This window comes from Diabrotica virgifera, chromosome 7 (genome assembly GCF_917563875.1).
Source record: "Diabrotica virgifera virgifera chromosome 7, PGI_DIABVI_V3a".
NCBI lineage: Eukaryota > Metazoa > Arthropoda > Insecta > Coleoptera > Chrysomelidae > Diabrotica > Diabrotica virgifera.
Window position 1 is genome coordinate 244,114,391 of NC_065449.1, and position 17,479 is coordinate 244,131,869.

The 17,479-nt window shown below is 33.9% G+C and overlaps 1 protein-coding gene across 2 annotated transcripts in view; it reads right to left on the minus strand.

Moving 5' to 3' along the window:
* LOC114329411 (inter-alpha-trypsin inhibitor heavy chain H5) overlaps positions 1-17,479 on the minus strand; it is a 74,853-nt gene that overhangs the window by 21,288 nt on the left and 36,086 nt on the right. For both annotated transcript variants that reach the window (XM_028278510.2, XM_028278503.2), the window contains exons 6-8: positions 9,914-10,159; positions 3,383-3,680; positions 788-1,129 (exon numbers count right to left, since the gene is read on the minus strand). In XM_028278510.2, coding sequence (XP_028134311.2) covers positions 788-1,129; positions 3,383-3,680; positions 9,914-10,159 — 886 coding nt within the window. The remainder of the gene's footprint in view (positions 1-787; positions 1,130-3,382; positions 3,681-9,913; positions 10,160-17,479) is intronic.

Here is a 17,479-nt window from a genome sequence, read left to right on the forward strand (position 1 = left end):
GGCGCTTGCCATTTTTTAATTTAATTTTCTATTTCCAACAATCGTTTTTTCCGATTATTACGCCATCTATCCATAATTCGAAAAAATGTTTCGAATAAAAGTTACTTATTTTTACGTAAGAAATCCAAATCTACCAAAAATGGGGGCTTTTATTTAAGATTTTAAAGTAACCCCCACCCCACCTCCGGGGGGTCGTGTTTGGTGCCATTCGATAGATTTTTCAAAAATATTAAATAAGTGTATTTTACAGTTTTTCGATCTGATGTTCATTTCGCGAAATATCGCGGGATTCGTATTTAAAATATTAAATTTACCCCCACCCCTCTCCGTGGGAAGTCGTGTTGGATATCATTCGATAGATTTTTAAAAAATATTGAGCACATATTTTTTAGTTTTTCGATTTGTCGTTCATTTCGCGAAATATTCGCTTTTTTCTTGTGAAACTTTGGGACTCACCCATTTCCTTACGCCCGGCTCAAATCGTCAGATTTTTTAAATATACACTGTTGTGCATGTACGTAACTTACCTTATCTTAATCTGACAATTTTGAGTTTTTTTAAGGATAGATTTTTTTTCGGGCCCCCCTTAACGAACTCCCCTGTGTTAAGAGCCAATTTATGGTAGAGGTACATCTGCAGGGTACCAGGTTTCTCTCCATATGCTAATCTGACGCGCTCGAGTAACTACAACAATCCCCGCTTGGGCTCCCCTACCATAACATTAAGTAATGAATTACTCTAAAAAATAATAATAATTGAATGGTCACTATATCGGCTACATACGTACTTGTGATATTTTTGCACATTGGTAATTCAGTGGGTTTTTTGGGAAATATTCCAGTGTAAGCATCTTCAATTTCCACGGTTTCATTAGGTGTATCTGATTTGACCACAACTAAAGAAGTAAAATCCGTTACCAAGGAATGGTTCATAGCTATTTCTAAACCTATTTTGGCAAGTGTGCTGTTTTTTGTGGCATAATATTGGTCGGCTAATTGTTTCACTGTTAAATACGCCCAAATTCGTTCTAGTCTTGCCAAAGGAACGCCTATCTGTGGTTCGAAGTGTTTGAGGCCTTTTTTTGAGTTTGCTGAAACTGTTACTGGCAAGGCTTTGTTCTTTCCAACCCCTAAAGCAAATACACAATGAGAGTTTTATATTTTTTTTGGAAATACAAGGATATACGAATCATTTAAGAGCCTACATCACCGCGTCATCAAAACGTGGTCATTAGAATGTGGAAATTACTCTATAATTAAATAAAATATTACAAAAACGAGCCTGTACCGCCATTGTTTCCCATCTTTAGACGTATGAGAGGAGTATATCAACTAAAACTGTCACTGTCACAGTGGCAGTTGCTAAACTCGTCCGATCCGTATAATGGTGGGAAACAATAAATATAATGTAAATTTATATGTTTTTATCGCTAAACTTCCCACCTCTACTAGTTTCATTTCGTTTTATTTCACAACTTAATATGTTTTCCATCTTTTTGCGTTATTTTGCCGGTTATTAGCGGACTCATCAGTATCGATATCTGTTCAGTGCAGTAGTAAATTATTTTCTAAGATATTGGAATTCGTTATTGTTGATCCATAGGAAAGTAGTGTTTGTTTATAATTAATTTATTATGTTTTTCTGTAATAGAACTAAGTTGTCGGACTATTTGAAAAAATAGATTATTTTTAATTGTTAGTTTTGTAGGTAAGTATTAGGATGATTTTTTATTCTACTGAATAGTTTAAAATTTAAATTTTAAATCTAAATAAAAAAAACCAAAACACACGCTTTTAATGAAATTTTCACCTATTTTGGTTTATTTTTATAAATATTTATTTACTTATAATAAAATTGTTTTTTGTTACTTCCATTTAGCGCGCCTATGAGTATATTGTCACAATATTCAGTTTGCCAAAATTAAAGTAAGAAGGGTAAAATTATAATTTTTCTAAATGTTACTTAAGGGCACAGGCGCAAAATGTCGCCTGTCAAAATTTTCCATGTGTTTTAAATGTATTCATTTTTGTCGAATCTTGAGAAAACTAATGATTATTTTTAAAAAATTTAAACGTACAATGAAAGATTACATTATTACCGAGGGCCGAAAGTCCTTTAGAATAAATAAAAAGTTTCTTTTGAATGAAATAGTTGCAATTAAAAATCACACTAAATTTTCTCTTTTGTTTTCACCTCTGTAACTTATTAAACTAAACATTATAGAATTTTTCAGAGACTTTTGGCCCTCAATAATAATTTAGTATTTCATTCTGCGCTTAAATTTTTCAAAAATATTTATTAGTTTTCTCAGGATTCGAAAAAATGAATACATTTAAAACACATTTAACATTTTGATAGGCGACATTTTGCGCCTATGCCCTTAAGTAACATTTAGAAAAATTATAATTTTACCCTTCTTACTTTAATTTTGGCAAACTCGTCAATCAGATTGGTGTAGTCTACTGGGATAGATAGGTGTAGCAGCTAGTGAGAACTCTATTGAAATCAGTGTTTATTTTTTTAGTTTTGTATGTCTTATGGAGCTTCGTAAATAGTTTTTAATTTTGAAAAACTTCTTTCCCCACTAGCTACCGAGACAGGGTTAATAAAATTATTAGCTTACAACTACATTTGGGTATAAATAAATTAGATCATTTTGGCACAAATAGTTCAAAACCTCTAAAGGTTTCATGCATGGAGTATGGTATCATTTGAAATATATCACGCAATTCTTCTAGATTTCTAGAAGATCATTATATCATCAGATTTTTTTTCTTTTTCTATTGAAAGTATTGAATGGAGAATCATATAATATTTTTTTGGTGTTTCATCATCAGTTTCCCTTTTAAAAATATCATATAAAATTTTAAAATTTTTATTATGAGTTTCTAGAAGCGAAAATCGATCAATCAAAGTTTTAACGGCAATGTCTAAGATATAGATAAATAAATTTATTTTAAATTTAGCTTTTAAATTTATTAATTTATAAATTTATTTTAAAATTAGCTGTTAAGAGCTCCTCCACAGATTTTTCGTGGTCAAATAAACGCTTTTTTCTCCTGGCGCGAATTTTATTTTCAGCTGGAAATTCGGAACTTATATCAAAATTTTCTGCAATTTCATTAAATTTTAATTTGGTCATTAGCCTTATTGTCGGTAACTTTTCATTTTTTCTATAGTTTCTGAAAACATTTTTACACAATCTGACATTTTTTTTTATTTTACTGATTATGCCGTCCCCCTTGTGATGTCGCCTGATGCGACTGCCTCGCCGCATCATAGCACGGCACGGCCCTGAAAAAGGGTGTGCTACTGTCTTCCGAAGTAATATTAATGACGCGCTAATGTGGCCTCTTAATATTTTCTAAATAAAATTTCTTACCTTTTCCAGCAATCACTATCTCCGATCCGTTAAAAAAAATTGGAAAATTTATTTTTGTGAGTTGTGCTGATGGTGGTAAGTTATTCAAAGAAATGTTTCTTAACAAAGGCACAGAAATAGTTTCGTAGAATTTTTGAAGATATTGCGATGAATCCAAGTCGACAAAAACCTTATGCTCCTTTCCAAAATTATTATTACTTAGGTTTATCAGGAACCTTCTGTATAAAGGTTTTACGTCATCTCCGAAGGATAACGAATATATCGGAGTTTTAAAACTAGCTTTGTTCAATTTTGTTATCTACAACAGTATAAAATGAGTCTCTAAATATTATAGTACCTAGTACCTACCAGCTATTTAAGTGAATCATTAATATTCCGCTCAGCGGGATGCTATCGTCCGAGGTGTGAAATTGCATAAACAAGGGATCATTTCAAAAAACAGGTAGATCCCTTGTTTATGGAATTTCACACCTCGAATTATAGCACCCCGCTGAGCTGAATATTAATGAGTCTTTTCGAGAGCTGGTACTACTATACCCCTATCTATTTTCTGAACTATAAAAATTAGAATATTCCGTGTCACCGTTTTATGGACTAACTCTAATAATCTAGTAGCCATCAGCTTTTATGGAAAATACTGAAACCGACCAATTTATTTTTCAGTTTCTTATATCGGAGTAGTACCAGCGGAATGGAAAGAAAATATCCTGCTCCCGATACTCAAAAAGGGAGACTCAAAAAACCCTGAAAATTATAGACGCATTAGTCTGATGAACAGCACATTAAAATTGTTGACGGCAGTCATAAAAGATAAAATCGAGGAAAAAGCGAACATGGCAGATGAACAACAAGGCTTCCGGAAGAACCGCAGCACAATAGATGCAATTTTTATTATCAGACAAATAGTAGAAAAGTCTATTGAATATGGAAAACCAGCATACATGTGCTTTGTAGATTTAAAAAGTGCTTTTGACAGGGTGAGGCGAAATGACATCTTAAATTTATTACAAGCTGAACAAATAGACCACCAAATAATAAGGCTAATTAATGAAATTAACAAGAACAACAAGACCAGAGTTATAATGTCAACAGGAGATACAGAACGCATAGAACTAAAAGGAGGAATCCGCCAAGGAGACCCGCTCAGCCCATTGCTATTCAATATGGTGATGAATCAAATAATTCACGAATTAAGAAAACGACATGGATACCACATGGTAGCGCATAAAATCACGATACTATGCTATGCCGATGATGCAGTACTAATTGCTGATAACGAGGATGACCTACAAAGGCAGCTCCACACTTTCAATATCACAGAAAATAAACTTAATATGAGAATATCAGTAGAAAAAACTAAATGTATAGAGATAAGTAAAGAGCCGCGTAGATGCAAGTTAGAAATAGACGGCAAAATTGTAGAACAAATAATGAAATTCATTTACCTAGGAGTAGAGATCACTAGTGACAGGAATATAAGAACAGAGACCACAACACAAGCAACAAAAGCGGTAAGAGTAAGTGGTTGCCTCCGAGAAACCATATGGAGAAACAAATATCTGACCATGGAAAGCAAAATAAAAGTATACAAGGCAACAGTAAGACCTATTCTAACATACGCAGTGGAGACAAGGACCGATACAAGAAAGACGAAACAACAAATCAACACCATCAAAATGAAAGTATTAAGATCAATAGCGGGAATATCATTAAGAGACAGACAAAGCAACAGAAGTATACGAGAACGATGCAAAATTCAAAATATTAACAGGTGGATAAAAACAAGAAAGAAAAACTGAAACGAACATGTAAATCGAATGGAACCAGATAGATTAGCGAACATCTGTAAAAACAACAAGCCGTATAGCAGAAGACCCGTTGGAAGGCCGCCGAAAAGGCGGAAAGACAATATACAGTCAACAACAACTGAAATGAAAATTGGGACCATTCTATAGAAATCAAATGTAGGATAGAGAAAGCAAGATCTGCATTTCAAAAAATGTCAAAGTTGTTCAAATGTCATGATTTGTCGATACCCATAAAAGTCAGATTACTACGATGTTATATCTTTCCTATACTGTTGTACGGAGTTGAGTCGTGGACTCTCACAGACGCCACCTGAAAGAAAATTGAGGCTTTTGAGATGTGGCTTTATCGACGAATCCTGAAGATATCTTATACCGACCACATTACTAATGAGGGTGTTTTGCTGAGAATGCAAAAAGAAAAAGAGCTGTTAATCAAAGTAAAAACAGCCAAAATCGAATACCTCGGTCACTTCATGAGGAACAGTGAAACATATGGACTGCTGCAACTGGTCTTACAGGGAAAAGTAGAGGGAAAGCGTGGACCAGGAAGGCGAAGGATTTCGTGGCTGAAAAATCTACGTACGTGGTTCAACACAACCACTACAAATCTTTTCAGAGCAGCAGTGTGCAAAGTACAGATTGCCATGATGGTCGCCAACATTCGAAACGGATAGGCACTACAAGAAGAAGAACAACTGAAATAGAATAAGAGGCAGACAAACAGGAGTAATCAAGTCGCACGAAGAAGAAGAATAAGAAGTTTCTGGTCGAATTTACTTGATGTTTCATCAACTGCTGTCAGAAATATTACTTCATTAACAATATCAACGTCAAGCAAACCACTATAGAAGGAGTGACGCACTACAACTACCTCCAAACCACAACAAATGAAGAATGGACCAACAACCAAGAGATAAGAGATAAGAGCTCGCACTGGAAAAGCTAGATCATCTTTAACCGGATGGGGGGCTTCTTCAAGAGCCACAACTTCACTCTTGGCATAAAAGTGAGAATGCTGCGATGCTATATCTTCTCTGTCCTTTTTTATGGTGTTAAATCGTGAACCTTGAATGAAAATATGTGCAGAAAATTGGAAGCATTTGAGATGTGGCTATATCGGAGAATGCTTAGAATCCCGTGGACTGATCGGGTCACAAATGATGAGGTCCTCAGAAGAATGGAAAAGAACCGAGAGGTACTGACCACCATCAAATCTCGAAAGTTGGAATACATCGGACACCTTATGCGAAATGAACTTCTAAAAGACATCCTACGAGGAAAATATTTGGAAAGCGAGGTCCAGGTAGTCGAAGCATTGAAGCACAAAAAAAGGCCTTACTGTCGATTTTTGGCGCAGTAAGACGGATTTTAATGCAGTTTGGTGCGTTGGATTCGTGATAATGTTAGGAAATTTTGTGAACTAATGTAATGAATAAGAAATCTTAAATTGCATTTGTGCATAAGAAAAATGCATTTCAAAAGTGCATTTTAAAATAGGCAATTATTATAAATTTGCAACTCGGTAAATTTTTTTACTCGGTGGTTTTTGGGGTCGCTGAAAACGAATATGAGATCGGCGAGAGTGTGCAAACTACCTGGTGCAGCGGGTGTAATAAACGTCTTCCTTTGGAAAATTGTGGTAATTTATCATATAATTGGCTTAAACTCATTACTCGGGGAGTTTTGGGGTCGCTGAAAATGAATATGAGGTCGGCGAGAGTGTGCAAACTACCTGGTGCCTGCAGCGGTTGTAATAAACGTCTTCCTCTGGAAAATTGTGGTAATTTATCATATAATTGGCTTAAACTCATTATTTGGGGGGTTTTTGGGGTCGCTGAAAATGAATGTGAGGTCGGCTAGAGTGTGCAAACTACCTGGTGCCTGCAGCAGGTGTAATAAATATATTCCTCTGGACTATTAGGGTAATTTGTTAAATAATTGGCCCAAACTTCTTACTCGGGGGTCTTTGGGGTCACTGAAAATAAATATCGCAACGACTAAATTCTAATTTCATAGGATATTATAAAAAAACATGATTATTTTGTTCAGGATCTCCATTTTTTTTAATCTGGCGCTTAAAATTATGTTGGCAGTATTGATACCACCTTTATTGCACTCTCAAGCACATTTGGTGTACTGTATGTTGTACCCCTTAATGAAATTATTAACCACGGTTGACAACTTCTTATGGCTATGTACAATGTCCCGATAAGTTTCAGGAAACTGAATATTCCTGATCAGTTTAAACTGAGTAATATCCAATTAGCTGAAACTTACCGATACAGAATGTACTTAATGGCTATTGCCAAAAATAAAAAGATTGCCATCGGAAAAATTCTTTCATCTGTTGATGCATTTACCCAGCATTTAAAAAGTGTAAATTTACAAACACAAATTTGGCTGCATGGAGAGGACAGTACATGAACCCAACCGATTGGAGATGGGAATTACAAAATAATGTATTAATTCCAGTTAGAATGACTCAGTCACCTGGTCCTCCAAACATTTTAAATTTAATATTCTGTAGTTGTAAGTCAGACTGCGGCAACTCATGCGACTCTGATTGCACAAATATTGCCATTGGACTTGAGAGAGGAAGGCAATAGTGAAGAAGAAGATGATAATGATGAAGAAAATGAATTTTAAAGATAAATTACGATACATTTTGTATAATGAACTTTTTTAGTCATAAATAGTCATACATCGAAGAAAATAGATTACCCCAAAAACCCCCGAGTAACGAGTTTAAATTAATTATATGATAAATTACCATAGTACTCCAGAGAAAAAAGTTTATTAAACCCGCTGCAGGCACCAGGTAATTTGCACACTCTCGCCGACCTTATATTCATTTTCAGCAACCCCAACTCATGCGGGTGCAGGAAGCATGGGTTAATTTGTAATTTAGCCTGCAAAAATTGTGCAGGCTCTGATTGCACAAATATTGCCATTGGACTTAAGAGAGGAAGGCAATAATGAAGAAGAGGATGATAATGATGAAGAAAATGAATTTTAAAGATAAATTACGATAAATTTTGTATAATGAACTTTTTTAATCATAAATATATGATAATAATAAAAATTTATGTTTATTTATAATAAAAATACCACCCTTTTCGATCACTATAGTTAAATCGAAGAAAATAGATTACCCCAAAACCCCCGAGTAACGAGTTTAAATTAATTATATGATAAATTACCATAGTACTCCAGAGGAAGACGTTTATTACACCCGCTGCAGGCACCAGGTATTTTGCACACTCTCGCCGACCTGATATTCGTTTTCAGCGACCCCAAAAACCCCGAGTAAGAAAATTAAGTCAATTTTTCCCACTATTTACCAAAATGCATTTTTGAAATGCAGTTTTCTTATGCACAAATGCAATTTGAGATTTCTTATTCATTACATTAGTTCACAAAATTTCCTGACATTCTCACGAATCCAACGCACCAATCCGCATTAAAATCCGTCTTACTGCAAAAATAATCGACACTTCAATCCTTCAACGCCTCGACTAAGGGGATAGAAGAACATTTTAATTAAAGAACCTCAGCACCTGGCTGTGCCAGTTACTGAACCTAACATCTGTGCAGCTTTTCCGTTGGTGTGGATAAGATAAATATTGTCATGAAGGTCGCCAACATTCGTAAAGGATAGGCACATTAAAAAGAAGAATAGTAGAAGGTAGAAGAAGTAGAAGAAGGCAGAAGAGTAGTAGAAGTAACTAGAAGGCTAGTTTTTGAACTATTCATAGATTTTCTGTCTCAGTATTCGGTACCTATAGCGACTTAGGCTTCTGTTGTTCACTAAGAAGTGTCCGGAGTATGAGCCCGCCTAACTAGGCGTCTAATCACTTAAGAGACTTTTGTTTTATTCACTTGAGTCAACTGGATAAACGCTGAACCTACCTCAGATAGTCCAGTACTGGCATCTTACATAAGACATAAGAAGAGAATTCGATGATACTTTGGGTTATCTCCAATCCAAGTAGGCATAGGTGCCGTCTGTCTGTAGCAGCCAATGAGCATCATTGACAGACTTTAACAAGACCCCGCTACATGGACCCTCATACTTATACCATTAAGACCAGAATCATGGAATTTCCTCAAAAGAATCTTACTGTGACTACTTCGGCTAGCATTGGAGTGCTCTTCAATCATAGGTTCGGATACCAGAGGCAGAGTGGATGATTTCCAGTTTTCAAGTACATCGGTATCTTTTGCATTCTAAAAATACCTTTGAACTAACTCTGGGTGCTTTTAGAGCTTTTAGAGCTGTCTGATTGTCAGGACAGATAAAAATGTTTCTGCCAAAGCCAGCTCTATTACTTATTTCCAGTACTCGTTCTGGTAATAGCAGGAGGTACTATAAATATGACAATGTCCGAAAGGTCCAACCAATTACCAGCAGTTACACGGCCAGTCAGAAAATATAACTTCTTATTCTATTAGCTTCCAATAAGATGTAGTGGAGGTGGTACTCCAAATAGACCCTTATAAATGCATACAAGCCGCTGAAGGTGAGCTAATGTTGATCGAGATTAGTCTAAGAAGATAACCATAAGGCAGCAGCATGTCCAGCAATTCCATGCATAGAACAATCCAACACAGTCAGAAATCCTCAATCTTTGAATCAAAAATCAACCATTTTTAGCATTTTCACAAAATCTAATGAATAGTAGCAAATGACAGGGTGACAGTAAAAGTAAAGAAATATATTTACCACTTCGTTTATATAAGTTACATTATCTGCATCTTTAGACCTAATTTCTGGCTCTCCGTCTGTAAGAAAGACGATAATGGGTAGATATTTATTTGGGTATTTTTTCTGGGTCGCTGATACAGCCATTAATCCAACTTCTAACGCTCCTATAGTATTCGTACCACCCTTAGCATTAAAATTATTAATTGCATTTTTCATAGTTTCAATATTTTTCTTGGAGGCTTCTATTATTGAAGGAGTATACGACTGTAAAATAAAAACGGTTAAGACTTAAAGCATGTATGTAGATTGATACGGATAATGTTATGAGATGTAGGGCTTGCTCCAACTGATTAAGGAAGAATAGTTAAGGCCTTAACAATTTAGGTTACAGCTGCACATCCACATCTAACATACATAATACACATTCTACCCGTCTGTATCCAAACGTTGTCAATCTTGCCTTAACACACACATTAATAAATAGAAGTCTGTTAATAAATATAAATAAAATAATAAAAACAAATTCTTTAATAAGTAAAAATATAAATCTTTAAAACCAATAAAACCTCCAAAACCCTTTCTGTAAACAGTAAACATTTTAAAAAATTGTATATATGACATTCAGTATTTTACTTCACAAACACAACAATAGACACAGATTTGTTGGTTGTCTCTCAACAACTAACTCTTCACCCTCAAGAAATCCCAAATCCCATAAACTTGTTTACCTTTGTAACATTCTCCGTCTATCCACCATATCCCGTTGGCATAACTTAAGCAGAGACATCATGTTAAGGAATACTGAGGTTATTGCTCTTTGTATCCGAATGTAAGTACCACACGTTATAATTGCATGATTGTTGACAGTATACAGCTGCATGTGTTTGTAAGCTTGGGGACGTTTGTTACCGCCCCCGTTTTTACATGCATATGTATTTGTCTGCTGTTTTTACTATTTTTATGTATGTTGTTCAACATTGGCTTGATCTTATGGATCTTTAGCATCTTTTATAACCAGACATTGTTCTAACTCTGGTTTTTATTTGTAGCATTTAGTGACTTGTAACCGTTGACCTTATGATGCTCTGCAACCTATAGAGAGCGAAACCGGTCGTCGGAAGTACACAATTAAATGATTGAGAGTACGTCTGTCTTTTACTTCATTTAAAATGAATTCTCACATGCAACCCATTCAACATTTGAATAATATAATCGAATGTAATAGCTTATGTAACAAAATTGGCCCAGTGTCAATAACCTTGTTGTTGAGACACAATAAACGAAAAAAAAAAAAGAAAATGTATTATATTTTCTTTAGACATTCCTTGAGGTAACGCTGTAGAGATCTTGTTTAACAATAATAAATATGTTGACTTTTACCCTTTGTTGCAAAAAAATTCGTTGTTTTGACTTCTCAGTGATATCAAAAATTCAAAAGTCGGTAAAACTAAAAAACTCGTCAGCGTTACCTCTAAAAACTCATAAGCTAATAAAATCTGTTTGAATTTTTTGTTTACCATGATCCATTGATGAGTTCTGATGTCCACCACAAAATTCATTATATATTTATACAAAATTCCAGGTGTGTCGGTCAAGTAGTTTTTGAGTTACAATGTCTACAGCCTTTTAAAAAAGCAGTTTTAAGGAAAAAGCGTATAAGGTATTGTCAACTTTTATTTTCAATTTTTTGTTTGTTTGTCAAATCGTAAAATGATGCACATCGGGATATCTTTTTGAATCGCGGAGTAATTTACAAAAGAAAATGGGAATAGCTGTTGACCTTTGTTCATTACGTTCAAGCGTGCTGACGCGAAGCTGCTTCAAAGCGAGTCGAAGATAGGGCTATTCAACACTATCTCCTCACCTCCCTACCTTCGACTCGCTTCCCACCAAGTTCGCGCCAGCGCGCTTGAGCGTAGTGAGAAACGGTTAACAGCTATTCTCATTTTATTTCGTAGATTACTCCCCGATTCAAAAACATATTCCCGTGTGCATCACTTTACGATTCGCCAGACAAAAAAGAAATTGAAAATAAAAGTTGACAATACTTTAAACGCATTTTTCTTAAAACTTTTTTCAAAGCCTGTAGACATTGTAACTCAAAAACTACTTGACCAACTCACCTACAGTTTTCTACATATTTTCTTTATACATTCCTTGAGGTAACGCTGTCAAGATACTTTTGGTTTTGTGCTTATTTTTTATTTAATAATAATAAATATGTTGATTTTCACCCTTTTTTGCACAAAAATTCGTTGTTTTGAATTCTGAGTGATATCAAAATGTCAAAATTTGATAAAACTAAAAAACTCGACAGCGTTACCTCGAGAAACTCATAAGCTAATAAAATCCTTCTGAAATTTTTGTTTACCATAATCCAACGATGAGTTCTGATGTCCACCGCAAAATTCATTGTTTTTTGCGGTGTCTTTAAAAATTTGCCACCGTTAGGTTATTTTTCAATATTTTTCCTTGAATTTTTTATTGAATAATCTATCAATTGTACTGCGAATATGACTATTTAATTTAAAAATTAAATAATTCTACCATACTAAAAAATGTGCTTGAAGTATTGATTTTAACCCCGACGCCCCCCCTTATTGATAGCTATGACACGATTTTTATAGGCAACCCATGCTAGAAATATTTGTCTATGTATGAAATTTAATAAAAAAATATTTTGCATACAATAAGGACTATATTGTTACCTGTTGTAATCTATTGTGTCATATTATTGTCTGTAGTTGGTTGCTTCTTACTGTAATATTTCTTATCACCTCGTTCATTACTATTAGAGAAAAGTAACCAAATATGGAATAGTGCTCTAATATGGAATTCCTTGATTTCTCCGAAAATATTAGTTGGAAGCTCACTACAGGACCATCCTCTATTTCAGTCGCTCTCTTTATTATCGTATTCACACCTCTGTGTCAGATGCGCGAACGATACGTGTCTGACAGGCGCGTTTTGTTTTATCGTCTCGTAGAAAATTTCAAAGGTAAATATATTCAACGAGTATTATTGGTTATTATGCATGAATACAGACATGTTATGCTATTGCGTATGTCAATAGTACCTTTATTTTGATATTTTATGACCTTCTGTAATTAAAACATTACGACTTGAAAAAATGTTGATACTAGTTTGAACTAATGTACAAATCCAAATATGGACAGTCGTTGGTGCCTAATTATGGAATAGTTGAGTAAGTGTAAGTGAACTCATTATGATTGTGCTGATCCAGAGTTTCATACATGGATCTGTGATGTCTGCAAGTGAATTAAGCTAAAAAAAAACAATAAATCTTGTATAAAAGGTATATTTAAAAAAACCTCAAAAGAGCCACATCAAATTCACATAACTAGTTTTCGACTGGTTTATAAGTCATCATCAGTGCTTACGTGCAATGTACATGCTTAACCACCAAGATAGTATTACACCAAAATATGTGGGTCAAAGCCCAGTAAAAGTCGTGAAACTTGCCGTCTCACTTCCAACATGTGAACAAGTCATACCTAGCTCTCAGATGTTACCTAGGGCAAATTAGATAATATTTTAAACATCCAGGCTTAAGTAGCATTTTATACCAATGTTTCCTTGACGGACTACTTTTACTGGGCTTTGACCCACATATTTTTGTATAATACCATCTTGGTGACTAGCATGTACATTGCACGTAAGCACTTATGATGACTGGTAAACCAGTCGAAAACTAGTTATGTGAATTTGATGTGGCCCTTTTGAGGGTTTTTAAATATACCTTTTATACAAGATTTATTGTTTTTTGTATCACATGGTATACAGCCAACTACAGGAAAACTTTTTCCTTGTGGATTTTTGAATTAAGCTACTTCTTTCATTTTTCACAATTTTCTTATTTAAAGGGTACCCCCCGTTAAGATAGGCAAAATGCCCTCACTCTCAGAATTCAATTTTTTTAATTTTTTTACGTTCTGTGCAATTAAAAAATGAGATAACGCGGATTTTTAGCTCGCCACCCCCCTTACCCCTCCCCCCACAGCCAAAAACGTAGATTTTTAGATTTAATTTTTTTTAGTTGGGTTGCAATTGATTTAAAAATTTCAAAAAATTGACACGTGTAGCTGAGGCTTTTACAAAACATGTCCATTTTTTATGGACCCTTATGTCGAGTGTACATAACCTCAAATTTTTTTTTACCTTTTTTAAAGCCTATAACTTTTTTTTGGAGGGGGCTGCAGGTCCAATTTTTTTTGCATTTTGTGTATTTTATCAAAAGCTATATCTCTGATTTTTTTCAGATTTTTCCGTCAGGTGCGCCATCTTGAAAAATCCGGAAAACTGTTTTTTTAGGGGGTTTTTAGGGATTTTCTCCATTTTATAGACTGCAACATAGATCAACTCAAGGTTTTGTTAATAGATTATGTATAATTTGAAATAAATGAGTATTTTAGCATTATCAAAAATTGGGCAAAATACCTTTAAACCCCCCAAAAACCATGTTTTTTTAAGTTATGTAAGGGTTTTTGCGGGCTTAATGATATTATTTTTTTAAATCGATACAGCCTGAATAATTTTTTTTTCATTTTTTTTCATTTTTTTTACGTTATATGTGAATAAAAAATAAGACTAATCGCATTTTTAGCACCCCCCCTACCCCCACAAAACGTCAATTTTTCTATTTTTTTTTTTTTTTGTTTAAAGTTGCAATTAATTTAAAATTTTTATGAGGCGTCTACAAAACGTATCTTTTTTTTATAGACCCGTGTAGGTCGAGTGTACAATACATATAACCTCAAAATTCCTTTTTTATTTTTTTAAAACGTATTTTTGACTTCCAATCGATATTTTTTTAAAACGTCCAATGAATATTGTACATCTCTCTCTCGCGGACGGTTGCTTCAATACATGCTTAGCGCTCATTTTTAATTATTAAAAATAATATTTAGCAATAAAATAATGACAAAAATTTCTTTAGGCTATTGCAGGGGAGCTTTAAACTTTGAGTTGGTCACTTTATGACTTTCATAATAATAATTTTTAATCGAGTTATTAAGCCTTGAAAATGGCCATTTTCGCGTTTTTCAAATTTGAAATTGCATGTAACTCGACAACAGTCAATTTTATAGAAAAATCAGAAGATACCTTTTTTGCTCAGCTTGATCCAGAGAATCTAAAACAAATTTGTCCGAAGTGAAAAAATTGATTTTTTGAATTCGTTTAAAAAAATGTTTAAACAATTTTCCGATCGCGGTACTGCCTGGCACCTTGTGGATTTGTTATAAGGACCTGTTTTTGAGTAAGTTTGTGCAAAAAAATTAATCGGAATAATTTACCTAACGGGACAAGCATACAGCGTGGACTATTTGCATTAGGAGCCAAACGTAGATGGTTTGTAAAATACACAAAAGACAAAAAAAATTAGCAGCCATCGCCAAAAAAAGTTATACGTACCTATTAAAAAACAAAAAAAATGAGGTTAAAATATGTACACTCGACCTTCGGGTCCATAAAAATAGACGTTCTGTAACAGCCTCAGCTGTGCGTGTGAATTTTTTGTAATTTATAATTTAATAATTAGGTACTAACTATTCTAAATGCGACATAAGCCACAATTTAACTAAAAAATTATTTTATTAACGTTTCGACGTCCACCACGGACGTCGTTGTCAATATACAAAATATTAATAAATTAAACAAAAAGGTGACTTGGTAAAAAAATCTTCTAATAATTTAATTTAATCTGACTTATTTATATAGATCGTCCCAAACCATTTTTTCAGTGCGTCACAGATTATCGAATTCTTTCTATCGCATTACAGATGGAAAATAAAATCATTTTTTAGTTAAATTGTGGCTTATTTCCCATTTAGAATAGTTAATTACAAAAATGCCACAAAGAAAAAGCTTCAGAACAACATTTTTAATCTAATTTCAAACCAACTTAAAAAAAAATAAAATCGAAAAATTGATATTTTTGGCTGTGGGGGAGGGGGAATAGGGGAAGTGGGCTAAAATTGCGGTGAGTCCTAATTTTTAAAATCATATAGAACGTAAAAAAATAAAAAATATATTCAGGCTGTATCGACCTCAAAAAATATCATTAAGCCCGCAAAAACCCTTACATAACTTAAAAAAACATGGTTTTTGGGGGGGGGGGGGTTTAAAGGTATTTTGCCCAATTTTTGATAATCCTAAAATACTCATTTATTTCAAATTATACATAATCTATTAACAAAACCTTGAGTTGATCTATGTTGCAGTCTGTAAAATGGAGAAAATCCCTAAAAACCCCCTAAAAAAACAGTTTTCCGGATTTTTCAAGATGGCGCACCTGACGGAAAAATTTGAAAAAAATCAGAGAGATAGCTTTTGATAAAATACACAAAATGCAAGAAAAATTGGACCTGCAGCCCCCTCCAAAAAAAAGTTATAGGTTTTAAAAAAGTTAAAAAAAATTTTGAGGTTATGTACACTCGACCTAAGGGTCCATAAAAAATGGACATGTTTTGTAAAAGCCTCAGTTACACGTGTGAATTTTTTGAAATTTTTAAATCAATTGGAACCCAACTAAAAAAAATTAAATCTAAAAATCTACGTTTTAGGCTGTCGGGGAGGGGTAAGGGGGGTGGCGAGCTAAAAATCCACATTATCTCATGTTTTAATTGCACAGAACGTAAAAAATTAAAAAGATTTAATTCTGAGGGTGAGGGCATTTTGCCTATCTTAACGGGGGGTACCCTATTTGATCTCAGATGTTTATGTCTATTTTTGTTATTGATATGTTGGTTTATGCCTATATTCCATATATGGGTACCTATTCCATATTTGGTTACTCATTTGTGATTTTGTTTTTTTTTTGTTTGATTTTTTTTGTTAATTAAGATATTTAATAGAAGGCTTTTAATTACTACATAAAAATGTATGACTGGTATGTCATAATATTAAATTGTTTTCATTTCTATAAAGGTATTATTTTATATCCCCAAAACAAAATGGTATTCCATAATTGGCGACTTTCCTCTACGGATAGTAAGATGCTGAGACTTGTTTAATATCTCTCTTCCAATTAAATTCTTCTGATCTTTCTCCAGGCATTTGTACTCTTCCTGAGTTCCGAATAAAATATGTGTTTATTTAGGTATAGTTTTTACATTGACAGGTACAAAAAATATCTACCAGACCAACACAATAAAAGTAAAAGTAGAAGAAGAACTAACTGACCCAGTTGAAGGTCACAATGGGATAAGACAGGGAGGATTCCCTGAGTCCTCCTTTGTTCAACCTGATCATGGATGAAATAATAAAAAAATGAGAACTAAACAAGGATACCAAATGGGAGGAAAACAACTTAAAATACGCAATAGTATATAATCTCGCAAAGTGAAGATGATTTACCACGTATGGTGCACCAATTTAATATTATGTAACTGCCAGAAAATGTAACATGTTATTTTCCCAAAAAAGACCAAATTCATGGTTATAACATCAAATCTACTAAGATATAAATTAGAGCTGAAAGATCAGATAATAGAACAAGTCATTAGCTACGGAAAGCTTAATGCTATGGGTACATTATTCGCAAATATTTTACGGCTATCCCTA